Below are 22,709 nucleotides of genomic sequence, written 5' to 3' on the forward strand. Positions count from 1 at the left end.
TCGAGTCAGTTTGGTATGACATAAACATTGGGAGATCAAAATTAAGAGTAGGAGTCTGTTATAGGCCTAATGACTCTGATGAGTATAATAAGAAACTGTACAGGGAAATAGAGTGGGCCAGTAAATCAGAGTGTCTTATAATGGGGGATTGTAATTTCCCAGATATTGACTGGAATTTGTGGGTTGGTTACTTACACACTAGCAAGGCTTTTGTGGATTTATTGGATGATTGTTTTCTACATCAGCATGTTTGGGAGGCAACTAGAAGGAGTAATACTCTTGATCTGATTATCAGTAGTGATTCTTCATGCATTAAGAATCTGCAGATAAAGGAACCACTAGATGGCAGTGATCACAGTGTGCTGAAGTGGGATTTACTCAAAGAGGTAACTACCATCAGGGGGAAAGGGAACGTTTTTGCTTTTGAAAAGGCGAGTACAGTGGTCTGAGACAGTATTTAAATTCTACATAGTGGGACCAACTGATGATGTTATCGACAGCAAATTCAAAATGGGCAGCATTCAAAGGATTTAAGGCACCTCCTTAGCCGGGTGGGCAGCAGGAGCAGTGCATAGCACACGCTTCTTGATTAGACTGGTGTTCGAGCCCGTGACCACCAAATACGGAGGATGCGGAAAGGTCAGGGATGACCACCACATATCCCCGGAGCAATATGGCCTTAGTTGCTAACACTCCTAAAAACCAAATAATAATAATATAATATCAAGGAAGTTATCTTGGAAGCTACTAGGCTTTACCTACCAACTAAGAAATATTGTTCAAGGTTTAGCCATAAATGGAGGTCAGATGAACTAATGAGACATATGGCAGAGAAGAAAAATGCATGGGATACATATAAATTAATGGGTCACATGGAAGCCTATGATAGTTATACGTTGGTCTGTAACCAAGTCACAAAGGAGATTAGGCAAGCAAAGGCAGATTATGAGAAGTCTTTGGCAAAGGATTCAAAGAAAAACAACAAAGAGTTATTTACCTATGTAAAGGGATGAATCAGAATGGTCCACTGGATAATGATGGTTCGACTGTTGATGATCCTGCTCAGGTGGCTACAAACTAAATTAGTATTTGGTATCTACATTCACACATGAGGAGTTATTCAGGGAGGGGAATGCCAGAGGTGAGTTAAACACTGGCAGTGAGCTAGATGATTTTGTAGTAAGTGAGAACAAAGGGGAGGAGAAATTGTTGAAGATAAACATAAAAAAGGCACCCAGGGTGGATGGGATCATTCCAGTTATATTAAAGGAGGCAGCAAAAGAAGTAAGCAAACCCTTAGCCATAATTATGAGAGCTTCTTTGGACTCAGGAGATGTACCCATGGACTGGAGATGTGCAAATGTGACCCAAATTCACAAAGTAGGATAAAAGGGCGGCACAAGTAATTATAGACCTGTGAGTTTAACTTCTGTTCCAGGAAAATTAATGGAGGCACTGGTTAAAGAAGCACTGCAGGAGTATCTAGACAAGACTTCAGTTATAGCACGGACACAGCATGGTTTTGTTAAGGGAAAGTCTTGCCTAACCAATTTGATTGGATTCAATATGATGTGGTCACAAAGGAACTGGATGCAGGGAATAACTTTGATATCATATATTTGGATCTTAGAAAGCCTTTTGATACTGTTGCACATGGAAGACTGCTGAACAAATTGGAGCAGTGTGGCATTGGAGGCAAATTGCTGCTATGGATAAAGGGATGGTTGAGTGGCAGAAGACAGAGAGTGGTAATCAATGGACACTGCTCATCATGGACTAATGTTATTAGTGGAGTCCCTCGGGGTTCAGTGTTGGGTCCATTGTTGTTTTCTGTATTTATAAATGATATTGATGAGGGTATATTAAGCTTAATGTCCAAGTTTGCAGACAATACGAAGGTTGGCAGGGTTGTTAAGGCACGAATGACAGTATGCTGCTGCAACAGGATCTAGAAAAGTTGAGCAGATGGGCTGAGAGGTGGCAAATGAAGTTTTAACATTGACAAATGTAAAGTACTACATATGGGAAGCACTAACCTCACAGTAAGGTATCAACTCTGTGGTACTACACTTACAATGGTAGAGAACGAAAAGGACATGGGGTAACTGTGCAGGCAGATATGAAGTTTTCTGAGCAGTGCAGATGGTCTGCAAGAGTAGCTGATGGTGTCTTGTCAATGATATACAAGAATTTTTCTAGCAGGGATAAGGAGGTGATTATCCCCTTGTATAAGGCAATGGTGAGGTCACACCTTAAGTACTGTATACAGGTCTGGAGGCCTCATTTTAAGAAGAATGTAGAGCTGTTGGAACGAGTACAGAGAAGGGCAACAAGATTAGTGACTGGAACAAAGGGTTGCTCTTAATAAGAAAGGCTTAAGTTTTGAAAATTACAGTGTCTGGAGACTAGGCTCCTGCGAGTTGATCTCATTGAGGTATATAAAGCCTTGAATGGTTTGAGCATGCTCAATGCTGATGGGATTCTTCCTCTTGGTCAGAATAATCACCTGAGAGGGCATAAATTCAAATTGAGGAAAGACAGATGTGCGGAAGTTTGCCTTTAGCCAGTGGGTAGTTGGTTGGTGGAACAGACTTCCATCCTTTGTTGTGGAAGTTGATAGCCTAAATAAATTTAAAGCTGAGCTGGACAGGTATTTGGAATGAACGGAGGGGTGAAATGGGAGCAGTTTTTTTTTTTTTTTTTTTTTTGGGCTGATGCTGCATAAGCTTTCTTTCTTGCATCATATGCCTCTACTAATGCTAATGAGCTCTGGCATTTGTCATATTTTTGAAGTGCCATATCTAATGTAGGTGTTTGCAGTCTTGCTGAAAGGGAATTAAATAGACTATACTATTAATATCTGTGATGGGTGTTTTTATAACTATTGAAAAAATATTGACATTATTGTACAATGAAAAAATTACCTAAGAATACAATCTTAAGTTGTCTGGTTTGTTTGTTTGTTTCTTTGTTATTTGGTTTTTAGGAACATTAGCAACTAAGGCCATATTGCTCCGTGGATATGCGGTGGTCATTCCCTGACCTTTCTGCATCCTCCGTATTTGGTGGTCACGGGCTCGAACCGCGGTCTAATCAAGAAGCGTGTGCTACTCACTGTTGCTCCTGCCCACCTGGCTACGGAGGCACCAAGTTGTCTGGTGAACTTACTGTGATACAGAAGAATTATGATGTTTGTGGTTAGCTGTTTATTTGTTGCAAGCTGAATTTCAATCCTATTTTTTACTTCATGTATAGTTTTTTGTATGAGGTTGTAAGGATATTTCTTTCTTAGGAATTCTTTGTTAGATATTCTAATTCTGTTTTTAAGTCATTTTCATGATGGCAGTATTTTATTCATTATGGAATTTAGTAAATATAACTGATTTTTAACACTATATGGATGATGGGAATGGAAATGCAAGAAATGACCTGTGTGGGTGCTTTTTCAGTAATTACAAAAAGTATGCAAGTTATTATTGTCTTTGAAAATTTAAGATTCTAAAAGTTTATGCTATTATTCCATTCATATTCTAATGTATATTTAAGTCTTTGGTGAACGTTATTAAATTTATCAAAAAGGTGGTCTATTGTTTGTTTGTTAGAAACTATCAGTATGCCATCTGCATAATGGATGAAAAGTTTGGCAGTGGGTGGGGGGAAAGTGTTGAGAATATTGCCCTCTATATACCTAGACCCATAGGAAGTTCATATATTTGCTTGTAAGTATCAGTGTTGAATTTAAACTGTCAGGCTTGAATAAGAGAAGTAAGTGTGACAATGTTATCAATGGAAATTGTGGTTTGCTGTTTTAATTCATTGTCAAACAAATGTCATACGTTAAACAAATTAAACAGCCACAATATGAGATAAAATCAAATGATGCCTTTATACTACTCAGGTAGTTAAATTTATGGGTATACTATGGTGTATTCACACCGATATTATATAGTTACTTTCAACCCATAATGCATTATGCCTTGTGCATTTACTCTTCAAAATATTATCATTATCTTCACTATTTGGCATCTCTCATATTGTGGAATTAACTTCACAACTGCGATGGCATGTTTGCATTACCAGGGTACCTGCCCGCCCACCGATGAGTGAGCCAACAAGCTTCAAAACGGTGCTGTCTGGGTGGTGGTGGTGCCCAGTGAGAATAAATAATAGTAGTCTCCTCTACTAGAGAAGCATTATTTATTCGAAGTAGTGCAATACCTGGTATATCATTGTGAAGGTAGCCACAATATGAGATAAAATCAAACAATGCCTTTATACCACTCAGGTAGTTAAATTTATGGGTAAACTATGGTGTATTTACACCGATATTATATAGGTCATTTCAACCCATAATGCATTATGTCTTGTGCATTTACTCTTCACAAATTAAAAGAATGGCTCGCGAAAGAACTTGTAGCAGACAGTCTGTTAAACAGCAGCAAGTGATTTCTGTTAAAGTTTATTTTGTATCTTTCTGCTATTACTTAAGCATTTTGAAAAGTTTTGTCATAAACATTCACTGCAGATTTGTTTCTCCAAAGGCATTAGTAATGCTTTTGCAAGAAATTGCAAATTTTTTTGGAATGGCAAAATTTTTGTCATTCAGATACGTGAAAGAACAGATATGTTAATATAGAGGTAATAAAACAGGGAACAGACAAATAATTATATAAATACTCTTTATATTAAAATTAATAAATTTTAACTTTGATAGTTCAATATATTTTGTCAAAAAAAATTAAATTAAAATGTAATGTAGCATAATTAAAAAAGCCGTTTTTTTTGCTTTTGCCATGTTAAAAAATGGATATGATTGATATTTTAAGGTTCAAATTTTTAAAAGTCAACACAGTTGCTGTGCACAATATTATAGCAGAATTATTATATATAGCACATTATTTTTTGCGATATTAGTTACTTCATTGAATGCAGGTTACCTTTTGTGTAATTCATTTAGAGGTTCATTTTGTATCCAGCCCGGCCACATTGTTGTTGAAGATACTAATGAACTAATTGCTGCTGAATGAGTTGCCTGTAATCTGATTTGCATATGATTCCTGTAAATCTGAGAAGTGACAAACCTTTGGCAACAATGTTCTGAAGATTTATGAGATGAAGGGGTGCATGCATCTAGAAACATCCAGTCCATTCACTAGATTCTAGAAAGGTTTAAGTGTGTTGAAATGCTGCTCATTTCTTGAATTTTGTCTTGAGAGCTAGTGTTATTATGGTGGCTATCCTTGGTGAATCACTTGCAGAAGTTATCAACCTGACAAGGAAAGTGACTTCCATTTTGTTGATGATCTGTTGAAGAGGCTGTGTATTTAAATTTTTATACAATCATTCACTGTAAATTAGCACAATACTCTTAAAAATTCTCAGATGTAATTTATAAGCTAAAATTACCCATATTTATTTTTGAATGCATAATAGAGTTTATTTTTTTATTCATGTGATATTTTCAGTCAAGCAATTTTTATCAACACATTTAGAAAGGTATGACATCTGTGAGTTTTCATTTCTTTTATTAATGTATAAGTACCCAAGAAAGCCTAAGGCTTTTGCTTCTTCAGCCAAAAAAAAATAAAATAATAATAATAAATGAAAATACAGGCAACCTCCATATAACACTGTACTTCTACAACACGATTTCGCTCTAACACGATTGATAAATTGTGGCAATCCTCACACAACACGGTACTTATATAACATGGTTTTGCTCTAACACGGTTTGAGAATTGCTGCAAATCTTACAAAACATGGTATTTTTGAGCTTATGTGCAGGGGAAAACCCTGCTATTATGTTAGATGTAATTTTAAATGTTTCATTTCCTTTTTGTGAATCCCTGCTGTCGACTTACTAGTTGTTATCGCCTTCGTGATATTTTTCTAAAGCACATTTAAAAATGGAGGTCACTACCAGAAAACAATAAAAACAATTTGCAGTTTCCAGTTTATTGGGCTTTTCTGTTAGTGTAATCAATTATAAATGGTTAGTAAACTCAATCTTCTTGCATTTGCTATAGTACTGATGGCTGGAATTCTGTGGGGTTTCACGTTATTATGGTGAAATGTGTTTCCCCTTCCATAAAATATTCAATCATATAAAAAACATAAATAAATTTTCAGAAACTCATTACTCCATATCTCACCTGTGTGTATCATGTTTGGTGCAACTTGTGCATGGCGTGTTCTTTGTTATTAATTGCTTATCATTTTTACTATTTTAAATTTTACAACAAAAAAAAAAAAAAAAAAGTCAGTGAACAGAAATATCAATTAGTACGTACATATTACAGTACGTATTCATTAAGCTATGTATGTAAGCATAAATTTATTTTTATTTTGGTAACTGGAAAATATTCTTCAGATTTTCACGTATCATTTAAAGCAGGGTCCACTGTATTGTTGTGAGATTCCTGGGTTAAGTTCTGTGCTAATGAACTTGTGCTTGTTTGAGACCATAAAAAATAATTGTGACTTCGAAGAGTGCAGTTCGTAACTTTTAAAGAGAGCAGAGGGTACACAAAATTGAGATGCTGCAGAAGAAATTGTGCTTAGCAGCGATGAAGAGGAAGAAAATTAAATAAACGTACATTACCTCACATATAAGTATCACAGTTTGTAAGGTAAGATGTTTGTTTAGTTATTACTATTTAAGTTACTACTATTATAAAAATAAAGTTAAAATATTAAGTTATTACTACTAAAAATTAAGTTTCCGATAGTTATAAAAAGTGGTGTATTTTTGTTAGCTTTTGGAACGTAACCCCCCTTTTTGTACCTTAAGAGCCAAACTACCATGTCATACGAGGGTTACCTGTAATAAAATAATTGTTTTATTTTATTTTTCAAAATAAAATAAGATAAAAAATACCTAACTGCCTTCCTCCTCACACAGGTACCTTTCCAATTAATCTTCAGAGCTCTCCAAGCTGTCAGACTCAACAACCCATGGAGATAATTTATTCCAGTAATCAAATTGCCAGCTAAAACAAAATTTACTGCAATTCATTCTTAACCCCCATTCCCTATAATTTGAATTTATGGTCCCTATTTCTGGAATCATTCTCAGCAGTGAAAATTTCATCCCATTCATTTTACTTTTTCCCTTCAGAACCTTCTACAACTCAATCAAGTCTCTTCTAATGGACCTATTCCCTAAGAGGTCCATTATCCATTATTTATTTTACACCTTAGATAGAACACATTTGTGTTCTATCTAAGGTGTAAAATAAAGTTGGGTAGAACAGTTATCAAATATGCCATTCACACAGTGACAAACATGGAGAACAATGCTTTCTAATCATGGAGAATGCATTGTTCTCCATGCAGGAGAATGCATGGAGAACAATGCATTCTCCTGCCATTCAGGGGAATATATTTGTACTATAAAAGTAAAGTGCAGCCATTATCAACCCACTGCAAAATGGAAGCCTCCTCAACAATTCATGTTGAGGGAAATGGACCATAATCTGCCACGCTGGTCCAGTGCTGGTTAGCAGATCGACCGTATTCAGCAGTCAGGGGCTTGAACCCCGGTCTACTGAAAGAGCATGTGCTACTGCACTCCCGCTCCTGACCACTTGGCTACGGAACTAAACTTTTAAATTACTGTTTTCCTAAAGGATAGGAAAATTTCCAAAGACAGAAATGAGTAATATTAAATTACAGTATGTGATGGTTCGTGTATCTTAATTATGTAATGTCAACGCACTTAAAGATGGTTAATGCTTTTGGGTAACATTTTCATTCTCCCACTCAGTTCATGATGCAATAGGGATTTGTTACAGAACACACTCTAATAATGGTAAAGCAAAACAACACCAAAACTGATTATCTATTCTGATGTTTCACCTTAGTTTAATCTGGTCTCAACTTAAAAAACATCAAAGATTTCTGTTTCTAATTTTTATTTTATGCCTGGGAATTTTATGCAATTTGTTCTAGTCTTCTGATCACTTCTGTAACCCAAGAAAATCATCAATCAGATGATTTAAGAAGTTAATTCACAGGTGCCTTTACAATAAAAAAAATAAGAAAAGAAATAAGCTTTGCTAGTAATTATACTGGATATTATTACTACAAAAAATGCTTCAAATATATATAGGAATATTTAACATCAAAATCACAATTCTTTTATCTCTATAATTTAAAATAACTATTCACCTTGTTCAGAAATACCTGAAAAATTAATCACATTTTCTTGAAGTTCTGCACCAGTTATATTAGCTTCCTAGAAATACATAAAAATAAAAAAACAAAAAAATTTGACAAAACTGTAAAAAAAAAAAAAAAAAAACTCTTCTCTATTTAAAGAAATTGAAAATAAATTTTAATATATTTTTTCATACTTTAAATTTGATTTGAAAGATAAAAACAGAAAGAAATGAAAAAAAAACCAGGAATTTCACTACTGCAAATACCACATATAGAAGTGATTATAACTAAATGATTACAAATTATAATTGACTTTCAAAAATTTATTCCTTTACTCTGCATGGATTCTATTCCACAGAATCTCATAATTTTAAAAATTGTTTCATAATTTGAGTCAAAGTTGGCTCTTTAATAGGTATGATGGACTCTAATGAGTCCATACTTATGAAACGTTTTCCACAAAAAAAATACATACGTCAGCTATGGTATGTTCTTCAGTACCTTTCAACAAAGGACTAAAAGACGATTCGATACTTTGAAGCCTTACACAAGTGTTTTTGAGAAACACAATGAGGAAATTATGTGCAGTATTGCCATTTAAAGTTTACTAGTTTAAAACCAATTATCACTAAAAATGGAGAGCAAACAATGTCAAGGATTTCAGAACCTTTAGCATAAAGAATTATTAAAGAATTACTTTAAAATTATGCATCTACACTTGATAGTAGTGCAGAAAGGACAATGTCCTTTGTGCACCAGGTGTCACCTGATTCAGACTGCTGCTGTTTAGAACTTGTATCATGTTCATATGTTTCAGTTTAATTTCTGGACTAGAAAAGTTTGCTCGTTTTTTCTGAAAATATTTATCCTTTCCTGTGAGAAACTTTTGACTGACAGCAAACTAAGATGTGTAAGGCAAAAAAATTTTGGGAGAATTTATGGCTAGTTGATCAGCTCAACTCTACACATTTGTACCTTTAAATGAAACACATGTGAGCAAGATAGGTTCCAGCTTTGATGAATTTGAAACCGTGCATTATTCATTGGAGTTATATAATTTATCTCATTTCTCTTAATCAGTATATGATTATACTACATTCAGGCAACTTTTGATTAGAAGTATGTTTCTGAGTAACTTTTTAGAATGCTGCAGTTACCACATTAAATATGTTCTGTTTCCTTTAATATATGTGTAACTAGACTGCAGTTTCTAGAAACTGCAGTCTATATATTAACATATATTAATACCTCCATTCTCTTATTAGCATTAGTATTAGTAGAGGCATACGATGCAAGAAAGCAAGTTTATGCAGCATCAGCCAAAAAAAAAAAAAAAAACCTCCTATTTCACCCCTCCATTCGTTCCAAATGCCTGTCCAGCTCAGCCTTAAATTTATTGAGGCTATCAACTTCCACAACAAAAGATGAAAGTCTGGTCCACCAATCAACTACCTGCTGGCTAAAGGAAAATTTCCACACATCTATCCTACAACTGTCTTTCCTCAATTTGAATCTGTGCCCCCTCAGGTTCTTAATCTGAGCAAGAGGAAGAATCCCATCAGCATTCAGCTTGCTCAACCCAATTCAAAACCTTAAATGAAGATTTACTCCAATAAGAGAGGATCATTTCAAAAGAATGTTGTTCTCCTAATTTATCTGCAAACAGAACAATTTTCATATGCTACTATCCCACAAACATGAAAGCTGAATCTGCCCCCAAGAGCAAGGAGCAGGTTGGTCTATCACGTGAAATGTTCAGACTGGAAGATAAGGAAGGCAACTCAGAGCGTGTGGGCTGGAATGTGAGGATGCAATTCATTGAAAATTTTTCTCATATCAAACTTTCCAAGCATTATTGCTATGAGGAGTATGACCAATACAATACCCATAATATCAAAATCTTCCATCATTCCCATAAATTCCAGTAATATTCCTGGCTAGATGTTCTCTATATTTTTACTTCACACCACAGTATTTATTGTAAAAAGGGAACATATTCATCCTATTATAGCATCCATGATACTCTTTCTTCTCCTTTGCATTAGCCTCTTCTGCTCTGCTTAGTTAACTGTCTCATATACTTGTAATGTCACATGATTTGTTTTAACTTTTATCAGCTTTTTAACCCAAGTATAAAACGAAATGATGATTTGGTTTTTAATGGCGCATTGGCAGCTGGGGCCATAATGTGCCAAGTCAAAAATAAAGCCAATACAAAAATATTAGTAGCCTATAAACAGGCTACCATGTCAAAAAGGTAAATATGATATACACAGTAAAAAGTTATATAAAAAGTATAAAAATATAAACTTAAATCTTTGAATATAAACTGATCGAGCGTAAAAAGTTAAAAATATCAGACATGTCTCTATCACCTAAATTCTGACTGAGTATAAATAGTTCAGCCAGATTATTAAAAGTGCTAAAAAATGCTTCTCTGAAAACAGAACATTCGATAAAAATGTGACAAACAGTTAAAATAGTATTACACATCTCACACATAGGTGGGTCATCTGCCCTCAGAAAAAAGAAGTGTGTTAGATAACTATGACCTATATGGAGCCAAGCAAGAACAACTTCCTCTCTTCGGAACTTGCATAGACTGGACTGCCATTGCATGATTACAGGCTTAATGTAACGTAGTTTAGTTGCAGTCCGTCCGTGCCAAGAATCTTGCCATTGGGAATATAATTTAGAGCATATTATTTGCCTGTAGTCTGTATAGGGGACTGACAGATTATCCAGAGAAATAGCTGATTTAGCAGCGGCATCAGCTAATTCGTTTCCCTGGATCCCAATGTGGCTTTGGATCCAGCAGAACCGAATGTAAAATTCTGATTCAACAAGAGAACAAAGCATCTGCTGGATCTTGGACAGGACCAGATCAGGGTTGTACCTCATCAATAGTAGAGTCTGTAACACACTTAATGAATCACTATAAATCATATATCTTTGGTAATCACTATTTATAATGAAATCAAGGGCTACTTCTATTGCATGCAACTGTAGTATAAATGCTAGTTTCTTGTGGGATCTTAATGGATAATGTTTTGTGAGGAAATAAAACAGCAGATCCCACATAAGATTCTGATTCGAGCCATCTGCATAGATGGGCAGAAAGTCATAGTACTGCGAGCTATGTGATGCAAAGAGTTACAACTAGTGCCCACATGTAATTATCAGGCAGGGATTTCAATTTAAAGGCATAATGTAGACAACTGCTTATGTGGAAGAGACAGCGATGGTTGATTTGCTTCAACGTGAAGGCTTTGGACAGGAGATGTGTGAAATGTTCCAGTGGCTGTCTGGATGGCCTGTGGTGGAGTGGATCTAACCACCGAAGTTGTTGTTTGTTGTTGTTATTTGGTTTTTAGGAGCATTAGCAACTAAGGCCATATTGCTCCGGGATATGCGGTGGTCATTCCCTGACCTTTCCGCATCCTCCGTATTTGGTGGTGACGGGCTCGAACCCCGGTCTAATCAAGAAGCGTGTTCTACGCACTGCTGCTCCTTCCCACCTGGCTACGGAGGCGCCCTAACCACCGAAGTACACTATCTCTAGCACAGTGGTTTTCAACTGGGGTGCTGCAACAACATTCTTGGGGTATCATGTAATTTGGGTTTAAGTTACTTAAATTTATTTTTATTTTTTTTAAATTTGTATATTTATTTCATTATAAAGAGGTGTACGGTATCCATTGTATCGTATCTTTTTAATTTTGTTGTGGTCTTTATTTAGTACCTCTATATAAAGAATAAAATTATTATATAGGTAAATATTAAAAGGTCGAAAACCACTGTGTTAAGTATTTCTTTTGGCATAGGGGTGCCATAAAAAAATTACTGGGACACTAAGGGCGCCATGAACCGAGAAAGTTTGGGAACCTCTGCTCTAGCAGAACCATAAACTTGAGACCCATAATGAAGTTTGGAATGGACAAAGGCTCAATAGAGAAGAAGAAGAAGGATAAACCGGTCTGCACTCATGAAGTTGACAAAAGGGCACAAAGGATGTTAAGCCCTTTAACACACCTTGTCCTAAGCTGCCGAACATGTTGTAGAAATGTCAGCTTCTTGTAGAAAATAAGTCCAAGGAATTTGCCTTCTGCTATAACTGGGATGTTGTTTTGTCCAAGCCATAAATCTGGGTCAGGATGAAGATTACATTTGCAACAGAAGTGTACACAAATAGTCTTCTGTGATGGAAATCTGAACCCATTAGCCAATGACCAAGATGTAAGGTGATTAATGGTTTTGTGCAGTTGCCTTTCAATGACCATCATATTGAATGAATGGAAAATATAGTAAAGTCATCAACTTAGAGGCCATGGGTCGAAGTCGTTCTGTAATAGTTTATTTTGATTGCGAAAAGCATGACACTTATAATGTATCCTCATGGAACTCCCTCCTTCTGAAAAAACACTCGAGAGTGTGTGGATCCTAAACGGACTTGAAATTGGTGATTAGAAAGAAAGTTTTTAATAAAAAGAGGAAGGTTACCCTTAATAACAAAGTTATAGAGGTCTTGTAATATTCCAAATCTCCAGGCTGTGTCATCCGCTTTTTCAATATCAAAGAAAGCTGCTACCAAATGCTCAGATTTAATAAAAGCATCACAAATGTATGTTTCAAGTCAGATTAAATGATCCAGAGTGGATCTGTCTCTTTGGAAACTGCACTGTGTCCTGGAAAGCAGACCATTTGTTTCCAAATACCATACAAGGCGGGCATTAACTATTCTTTCCGGGATCTCGCACAAACAGCTTGTCAGAGCGATAGGATGATAGTTATATGGATTTCTAAGATCCTTTCCTGGTTTTGGGAAGGCAAGAATAATGGCTTTCGCCAGGAATCCAGAAATTGTTTAAGAAAAATTCTACTAAATAAAATTAATAGGTACTTCTTAGATTGTGGTGAGTGGTATTTTATCATTTCATAATGGATGTCATCTGGCTCCACAGCAATTGCACGATGGTTTATGGATGATGTAAAACGGATCCAAGATTTCCTTTGGCTCTGACATCAGATATAACATGCACGTGCACGTTGAATGACATTAAATTTTCAGTTGTGGGATATCAGCCGAATATCACCCAGGCTTTGTTTTGTGCCTTTTTTGCTACTATGCATTTTGAATTCCACCAAACTGCAATCCCAAAAACATCCAGCTGGTTTCCACCAATAGTGGAAACTGGCTGGATGTTTTTGGGATTGCAATTGCAGCTGCATGGATAAACAAATTTCTGTGATGTACATGACTGCATCATTGATGAGCTCCTGACTGATTGTAGCAATGTCAAGGTTTGCCATATGTTGCAAGGCATTCCAGTCAGTCTGATCAATCTTCCACCGAGGTAAGCTAAATGGCTGACAGTCTACCACTAGTTAGGGTGGTTATCACAGGCAAGTGATTGCTTCCATATGGGTTTTCCTCTGCCTCCCAAGTAAATGAAGGAGGGAAAGAAAGGGAGTAGATAGAGAGATCAATGGCAGAGAAAGAATGGGTAGGCATGTGGAAGAAGGTGTTTGTTCCCACATTTAGAAGGGAGAGATCATTGTCAGTGAGCATATGCTCTATGACTCATCTTCTTCCATTGATGTTAGTGCAACCCCACAGAGTGTTATGTCCATTAAAATCCCCCCAAAAAAAAAAGAAAGGGGGATGCAATTGCATGACGAGATCATCAAGGTCTTCCTGGAGGATGTCAATACCAGGTGGCAAATAAACAGAGCAGAGTTAATAAGAACCCCACTGTAAGGCGAATTGCTACAGCCCCAAAGTTGCAAAGGCTGAAAGGGAATCTGGTTGCTCACAAGTATTGCACCTCCTCCATGAGCAGGACCGTCCATGATTCTGTCCTTAAGAATGATGATAATGTTGCACATGGTGGGGTCATCATCTGCCTTTAAATAAGTCTCATGTACACAAAAGAGAGCTGGCTTGTGCTTTTGCAAGAGTCCCTTGATGTCATCAGTATTTTGCCGGAATCCATGGCAATTCCACTATAGGAATTTAGCCATTATTTTGGCTTGTTGGGTCCATCAGCGACTTCCGAGGTGCTGGGGGGGCTTACTTTTGTCAGTCTTGGATTTATCTTTTTTTGGGGAAGAATGGAGGTTGTCCTGTGTCCATTTCTTCCTCTGCAAAGAGTTCTAAGAGAGAATTGTCATGTACCTCCTGGGTTTCAGCATCCATTTTTTCTTGCCTTGATTTTGGTAATGATGAAGCGCTGGAGGTACCAATATTGGATTGGCAGCTGACTGAGATTTCAGTGCTGGTTTTTCTGAACTCAGTATATAGCAGGCAATGGGTGTAAATGACTCTTTCAGTGGTAAAGTCATACTGGGACTCAAAAGTATACATTTGAGTCCCAGTATGACTGTACCACTACCCAGCGAGCATTTCTTGGTTACCTTTTCACCGTATGTTGCTTTACCGCTACTTACTGATTTAACTGCTTTCCTGGTCTCCTGGTATGAGATGTTCAGTTCTGCCTTTAGTCGTATTTCCTTTTCTTCCTTACACCACTACCATGCTCTTGAATATGAAGGGTGTTCTCCATTGCAGTTAATACATACAGGTTTTGTAGCTGAACATCCTGTTATTCCATGGTCCTTTGCACCATATCAAGTGCAAGCAAGGGAACCACGACAGGTCATTTGCGAGTGTCCATATTTTTGACACTTGAAGCAGCTTAAGGAGTTTGGTACTTGTGGCCTTACTGCACAGTTCAGGTACCCAGCTTATCTCATTAGGAGATATTGGCATATTAAAGTTAAGGGTCAGGTTTCTAATAGGTACTAGATTCCCATCCCTAAGTACAAATATTCTCTTGGCAGTTGTCACTCCTTGTGGCTTAAGTTCAGAACAGATTTCTTCCTCTGACAATTCCATAAGATCCCACTCATAGATCATGCCATGATAGGAATTTAATGTCTTGTGACGGGTAACTGTAATCAGAATTCCCCCGATAGAGGTGGCTCGAAGAAGCTGTTCTGAGTGCTTTTCGTTTTTTGTTTCTATCAAAATATCACCAGAGCGTAGCCGTTTGACTGATTTCAGTGACCCTGCCAACCCTTCTAGTCCCTTCTAAATAAAGAAGGGCGACATCTTTCCAATGGGTCTTTCAGATGCTGAATAGATTACCAGGAAGCTTGGAACTGGTCTTGGTTTTTCTTCCATTCTTGACCATTTAGCTGCATTAATCATATTCTGTTCTTCTGTATTTATATCTGGTAGGGACGGTGTTGGGGCCCCCCAGAAGAAAAGTTTAAATGATCAGGGTTCATAAGTATTTTGGATTGGTTCAGTGCCCAGACTCCCCACCCACCACAGAGCCCAAATGGGGTGCCCACTAGCCAGCAAGCAATAAATGCGCTCGGGAGTGGGATGCCAGAGCTACCCAGACACTATACCTGCACCTCCGCCAGCCTGAATCCTGTCTCTCGAACCATGAGAGTAGGGGATGGCATCGACACGACTGACTCTTGCAAGCGAACCTACTAGCCAATTGATCCTTGCCGAGCCATCTGGGACCCCGCCAGTCTTGTCAAAGCAGGAGACAAAGTGGTGTGTTGAAGCTGAGCCTCAACCACCAGGATCCCCCTTTCCGAGTTTCCACAGGTTGCAGCGGACAGCAAACACGCCGGAATCCTATGGTGTAAGCCTGGAACCCAGGCAGTGGACATTAGATCCCAATGATGCTAATCTAGAGGACCAGCAGTGTCACTGGGAGGTCCCCTCACCACGTAGTTGTGTCCATGTCGGAGGTATAAAACTTGAAAGCTTCTCAGATTAATAGCATTTTGTATTAATTAATCAAAATAATGCTAATATGTTTTATCAATGTTATTATGATTCATTATGCTTAAAGCCCTATTATGCCCATTATGACTATGCTCAATTGCATAATGCATGGGTGGTGTTATATAAATGACCACATGCACAACCATAACCAGGGCCAGATTTACACATAAGCTAAACAAGCTACAGCTTAGGGCCTCACATTACAAGGGGGCCTCACTTTTTTAATATTTTCACAGGTGAACTGTAAGAGAGAAGGGCCTCATGCATGTTATAGCTTAGGGCCACAAAAAGTTTAAATCGGGCCCTGACCATAACCACATTTTTCTTATAGGTCTGTAAGCTTGCTGAAAATGTGGGGTGGGGAGGAATCATTAAAATATTGTTATAAGCTTCTAAAGGCTGCAGCATGAAAATCATTGTGTATGACTATTTAGGCAATGCAAGTTTTTTTATTTTTTATTTTTGCTGTTTATTTAAATTCTTACAGCATGACTAAAAAATAAGTTAATTAAAATTTATCAACTGAAATATTTTTAATTAACTAAAAAATTGATAGAAATATTCTGATAGCCATACTATAATTAGTGAATTAAAAATTAGACTCTGAGATATTATTATTAGTTAGTTATTTGGTTTTTAGGTGCATTAGCAACTAAGGCCATATTGCTCCGGGATATGCGGTGGTCATTCCCTGACCTTTCCACATCCTCCGTATTTGGTGGTGATGGGCTCGAACCCCGGTCTAATCAAGAAGCGTGTGCTACGCACTGCTGCTCCTTCCCACCTGATTACGGAGGCGCCTCTAGATATTATTATATCACATTATTACAACAAATATTCAAAGAATAAATATTAAGATAATAAAAATTTTTCAACTTCCAATCATAAACAAATGTTTTCCTATTGAAAGTACATAATAACCATATTAGTATACACATTTTTAACACAAATGTAGGGTTCACCTGGTGCTGTTAAAGTGTCAAAATCCTAATATGATAGAATTCTTTAAATAATCTGATTTATTTATTTAACATAATACTCTGCTTATTCATTAATTTTGATTTGCTGAAATCTGATTGAAAGATTAATTTAAAAACAAGGCCTAAAAGATCTAAGAGGAAATATGATAGTATGGATGGAAATAATGAACAAAAGGCATAGTGCAGAAGAAATGATTTATACTATAATAATACAATTTGTTTCTTTATACTGGACTGGATATAACAGATTTATATGATGTTGATCATTTACATTGTTACTGTTACTTAGAACTTTGTCAACTATTTATTTTGTACAGTGGATTATGGATGAAATAACAATGTATACACAACATTATACATTTGTTTCATGGAATTTGTTTTAAAATTACTTCAGTCCTAATTATCCAAACTAAAATTAAAGCTTACCTAATAAAACTTGTTTTCAATGTATTATTACAATTTTCAGTTGCAGTAATAATTCTTTATCCACTTAGTTATAAGTACAGGTATGCTAAAAGCATACCTGTACTTATAACTATGTTCCCAGTAATATTTATTACTATGCTACTAAGTTAAGTATTTGCTTAACTAGTAGCATAGCAATATTCAGGAGGGAATGCATCATATCATATTATACTTAACCAGAGGAAAAATCTTCATTTAAAGAGAGCAACAATGTTCAACAATGCATTTTATGAACTGATATATATATATACAGCCACTCCCCGATTTACGTAAGAGTTGCGTACACGAAACTTCACACAAGTCGAATTTTACGTAAGTTTGAATTTCCCTAAATGCTTATGCAGCACTCACAACTATGCATGCTGAATTTGACTGAGGCAAAAAAGAAATGTTCAACGAACATGTAAATAGAATTATTTATTCAAATTTTTTATCATGCGCAGGAAAAATTTTAAAAAGTGTGCTTCAAAATATACGATAAAAAGATTAAGACAAGTGCCAGTACACACACCTCAGAAGGCACTAGCTTTTGAATCTGATTTTCCATCCTTATTATTAATAGCTTTTCCATCTCCGAAGTAGCAGCACAGGAACGCTGTTTTATGATCACTGTTGATCCTTTAACATGTTCTTTTATACGAGCACCGTCCTTTAAAATAATACAGGGCTCCCCCACTTTACACAATTCCAATTGATACATTTTTCAAATTAGCACAGTTTATAAATTGTTACCAAAATTTATTTAACACAGATTAAAATTTACTTAACACGGTCATTTTCCACACAGTTGCTCAACATGAGAGCTGCATGGAAAAATCTTCTGCCTCATTGGGCAAATGATTTCATAGGCTTTAGTCAGCTTCATTAAAGCCTTCTGTTGTAGGCTTTAATGAAGTAGACACTGCAAATGTTCAGGAGTTATTAGACTCGATTTCCGAAGAATTGAGTGCTAATAACCTCCTTAATATTGATCAGCAACAACAAGGATGACTGTAAATTGGACAAAAATGCACCAACAAAGAAAATCACTTTAAAGCAGGCTTTTTTTTTAACCGGTCCGTGAATAGATTTCAGGGATCCGTGAACTTGGATGGGGAAAAAATTACATCTTTATTTTCACTAAGTTCTAACTGAAATTTAGCATTCCTTTCAATTATGAATGTAGGCAACAAACCACAGTAGTATTACCAGTACCTAAAAATAACTTTGCTAGAAATTTAACTTTAAATTTGCACATATTGTAAATGTATTGTACTATACTGTTATTTAATATGTTAATAAATAAGTACATATGTTACTGTATCACATTTTTTTTTTTTTTTTAATATAATTGGTTTCCTTTTTAATCCTATACAGGGTGATTCACTACCAGTGCGACAAACTTGCAGGAGGTGTAGGGGGCACAAAGGCAAATCGGAATCACATAGCATTGCAGGGTCTGAAATGCCTTCGTCATGCGGTAGATGATGTTGAACGGGAGGTCGCATGAACAGCGATCCCACTGGAAGTCAGCATTTGCGAACCGTTTCTGTTGAAGAAACCAAGTAGCAAAAGTCCTCTGGAGTGGATAATCCGCTGGCTCCAATGATTGGACGCGTTGCAGATGGTATGAACTCATTTGGTTTGTTGACAGTATCCTCCATACAGTGGATTGGGAAATACCCAATCGTTGGCCTATCGCTCGAGTACTTGTACTCGGATTGCCTTCTGCAAGACGTAGGACATTCTCCTCATTGTCTGGCATCCTCGTCGTTCGCTCTTGATTCATGGTACCTCTCGTGAAACAACCAGTCTCACGTAACCTTCTGTGCGCACGTGCGAAAATCGTATGATGAGGAGCACGCCTGTGCGAGAAACGTTCTTGGTACAAGCGCAGAGCGGCGCGCCCATTACAGTCCGCAGCTCCATACGCGAGGTGCATGTCAGCCAGTTCAGCGTTTCAATACTCATCCATCCTACTGCCTCGGGAACCGGTTCGCAAATGCTGACTTCCAGTGGGATCGCTGTTCACGCGATCTCCCGTTCAACGTCCTCTACCGAATGACGAAGGCATTTCGGACCCTGCAATGCTATGTGATTCCGATTCGTCTTTGTGGCCCTCCCCACACCTCCTGCAAGTTTGTCGCACTGGTAGTGAATCACCCTGTATATGTATGTATGTACAGCTAGGCCTCACATAATGCGAGTTTGTTTAACACGTTTTTCAGTTACCTCAATTTGAAAAAATTATACCACTTTTTACTTTACGCGATGCAAATTTCCAGTTAACGTGATCTTTTATTTGTGATAGTTGAAAAATCGCATGCTAAGTGTCTGACGGCCAATAAACAAGCATTTGCCCACCTCAGTGTGTTCCATCAACCAAGTAGACGTGTTACTTGTTTGTCTCCAGCTAATAAAGTCACGTGCAGACGTATTTAAAAATTCTAATTTTCTACCTCTGTTAATTATGGATAAAAGAAAGTGAAAAACAACGTGATTGCAATAAAAAAAAAAAAGAAACAAAAAGTTATTACTTTAGCTGAAAAACTTGAAGTTATTAAAAAACATGAAAGTGGTGCAAACCATGCAAAAATCATAAGAGATCTAGGATACAGTGAGTCTTCTGTACGAACTATCTTGAGCCATAAGGACGAATATAAAGAGAAAGGCAAAGTTTCATCAACTTCTTTTGTTTTACAAAATACCAGAAACAGAACTCGAATAATGATTGAAATGTCTTTTATCAATTTGGATAGAAGATTGCAATCAAAAAAGAATTCCATTTCTAAGGACAATATTCAGAGCAAAGCTATTAACATTTTTACTAAGCTCAAAGAAACAAAATATCAAGGGAAGACTGAAACGTTGCTAGTTCAGGGTGGTTTGGACATTTCAAAAATTGAGCAGGACTGCATAATATTAAAGTAACAGGGGAAGCTGCTAGTGCTGATGAAGATGCTGCACCCAAATTTCCTGCAGAATTGCAAAAAATCATTCAGGATGCTGAATACGACGATCGGCAAATATTTAATGTAGATGAAACGGGCATATTTTGGAAACAGATGCCAACTAAAACTTATTTGGCTGCAAATGAAGCATCACAACCTGGATATAAAGTCTCAAAAGATCGATTAACACTTTTATTAGGAGGTAACGCTGAAGGTGATTTTAAATTGAAGCCTATGCTTGTGTACCATAAACAAAATCCTTGGGCTTTAAAAGGATACAGCCATCGCACTCTTCCAGTCATTTTGCATTCAAATAAAAAAGCATGGATGACCAAAGCCCTATTTGAAGTCCAACAGTTGAAGCCTATTACAAGAAAAATAATCTTATTTTGAAAATGTTACCACAAAGGAGATAACGGTAAAAGATCTAGGCGAAATCTTTTATATCGCAGAGAACCTTAAACAAAAAAGTAATGGATGTTGATGCTAACATCGAAAGAAGCATGTTATTTTGCCAGAGCCCAGAGAAGCTTGTTGTTGGCTATCGGAAATTGTATGATAAAAAAAAAAAAGGCAAAACTGTTCAAACGACTGTGTTCAAATATTTCCGTAGCTTGGTTTGGTTTGGTTTTGGTTTTATTGGCGCATTAGCTACTAGGGCTATAATGCGCCAAGACCATGTCATTAATAAAAATTGAAACTTTCAGTGACCTAACTAGTTAGGTCACCATGTCAAAATAAATATTAACAAAAGTATAAAAGATAAATCAATTGAAAAGCACAATAAAATGTAAATTTTATATGGCAGTAAAAATGTTTATTGATTTTAAAAAGCTAAAAACAGCAGACACATGGTCATTGTCAGATAAAATCTGACTGAGTGTATAAGGCTCAGCCAGATGACTAAAAACGGTAAAGTATAAATCACGTTCATGTCTAAAACGTGGACATACGGTTAAAATGTGATTAATAGATAAAATGGTGTCGCATATTTCCGTAGCAAATAGTTAGTTTCTTCATTATATATTTTGTGCAATAAAAATTTAATTCTATAATTTTTATTATCTTTTACATGGCATGCAGTTAAAAAGTTATTAAAAAGGTATTTTTAAAATTCTTTATGGACATTCCTGAAAGTCACAGACCAATTATAATTTTTCCTATTGGTTAATATATTCGATTAACACGTTTCCGTTTTGCGCACTGCGCTCACAGTACGAATTAATCACATTAATCAAGGCCAGCCTGTATTTGTGTAGTATTTTTGTGATCCTATGTATTTTATTTTATGAATTTAAAAACATTATTCTGAGAAGGGGTCCATAGGCTTCACCAGACTGCCAAAGGGCTCCATGGTACAAAAAAGGTTAAGAACCATGTTTAAAGGAATTCCAAGAATTGTTTTGCACTGCTGAAATTTAAAAACAACGTATGGATTTCAACTGTAACCTCAATCATAGCATTCAAGTCTGTCGAAAAAACAATGATTTGAGCTGCTATAGTGAGATGTATGTAGAGAAAAGGAAACGAAAGAGCATGCAAACTATTTTGGACAAATATTTATTACAGAAGTAAATTATGTATATGAACTACATAATAAACTGAATTGTTTTGAACATCTTTATTCTCCTTAATATTGGCAGTAAAAATGGCTATTTTAAAAAAATTTAATAAAGATTTTGAAAGCCTGTTGGATGAATTGCAGTATTTTACATTGGTTACTATATTCGATTAACACGTTTTCACTTAACACAGTATCTTCACGGGATACATTAACCATGTAAAGTGGGGGTTTCCTGTATTCACTGTTGAAGCAGCGAGACCTAATTCCCATGCAATAGATGACAAACTTTGTCCTCCTCTGTACTTCTTAATCATTTTCATCTTCATTTCCTAGCACTGTCATCACTTGCACTTTCCTTTGGTCACTTTCCATTCATCATTGTAATAAGTTAATTTAACCCAGTGTCAGTCGTTATCAGTGTTCTTTTTAGTACACTGTCGACGACTGACGTGGAGTTAAAAAGAACACTGATGGCACAACTACTGTCTGAAACAGTAGTAAAGCATGCATTCATTCAACTAATTCATCATCAGCATCAACCAAGAGATGAATTACAGTGTCAAACAGAGATGAATTACAATATAAACACAGCGAATGTTGTATGTACTTTTTTTAAGGCATTTGTCTTATGGAGTTTTGCCATCCTAGTCAGGTCCTCCATTTATTTCCTATGGGTTGCAAAATACATTTCCATGATTTTTTTAAGTTTGCACCAGCTGGCAAAAATTTATGTAAGTTGAGTATTACGTAAGTCGGGGAGTGGCTGTGTATATACACAGAATACAGCAGAACACAGTGTTTTT

At 36.4% G+C, this 22,709-nt stretch overlaps 1 protein-coding gene across 2 annotated transcripts in view; it reads right to left on the bottom strand.

Annotated features, from left to right (window-relative positions):
- The window catches only part of LOC150080620 (hamartin-like), a 293,531-nt gene that overhangs the window by 44,695 nt on the left and 226,127 nt on the right, over window positions 1-22,709 (bottom strand). Inside the window, exons 12-13 of one of the 2 annotated variants that reach the window (XM_090382130.1) lie at window positions 8,170-8,236; window positions 7,837-8,019 (exon numbers count right to left, since the gene is read on the bottom strand). In XM_090382130.1, the coding sequence (XP_090238256.1) occupies window positions 7,997-8,019; window positions 8,170-8,236 (90 nt within the window). In that variant the 3' untranslated portion in view covers window positions 7,837-7,996. Of the gene's footprint in view, window positions 1-7,836; window positions 8,020-8,169; window positions 8,237-22,709 lie in introns of those variants that run through there. The other variant, XM_090382129.1, reaches the window with a different exon arrangement.

The sequence above is a fragment of the Mastigoproctus giganteus genome, chromosome 9 (genome assembly GCF_048544385.1).
Source record: "Mastigoproctus giganteus isolate SK-2022 chromosome 9, ASM4854438v1, whole genome shotgun sequence".
In the NCBI taxonomy this organism is placed as follows: Eukaryota; Metazoa; Arthropoda; class Arachnida; order Uropygi; family Thelyphonidae; genus Mastigoproctus; species Mastigoproctus giganteus.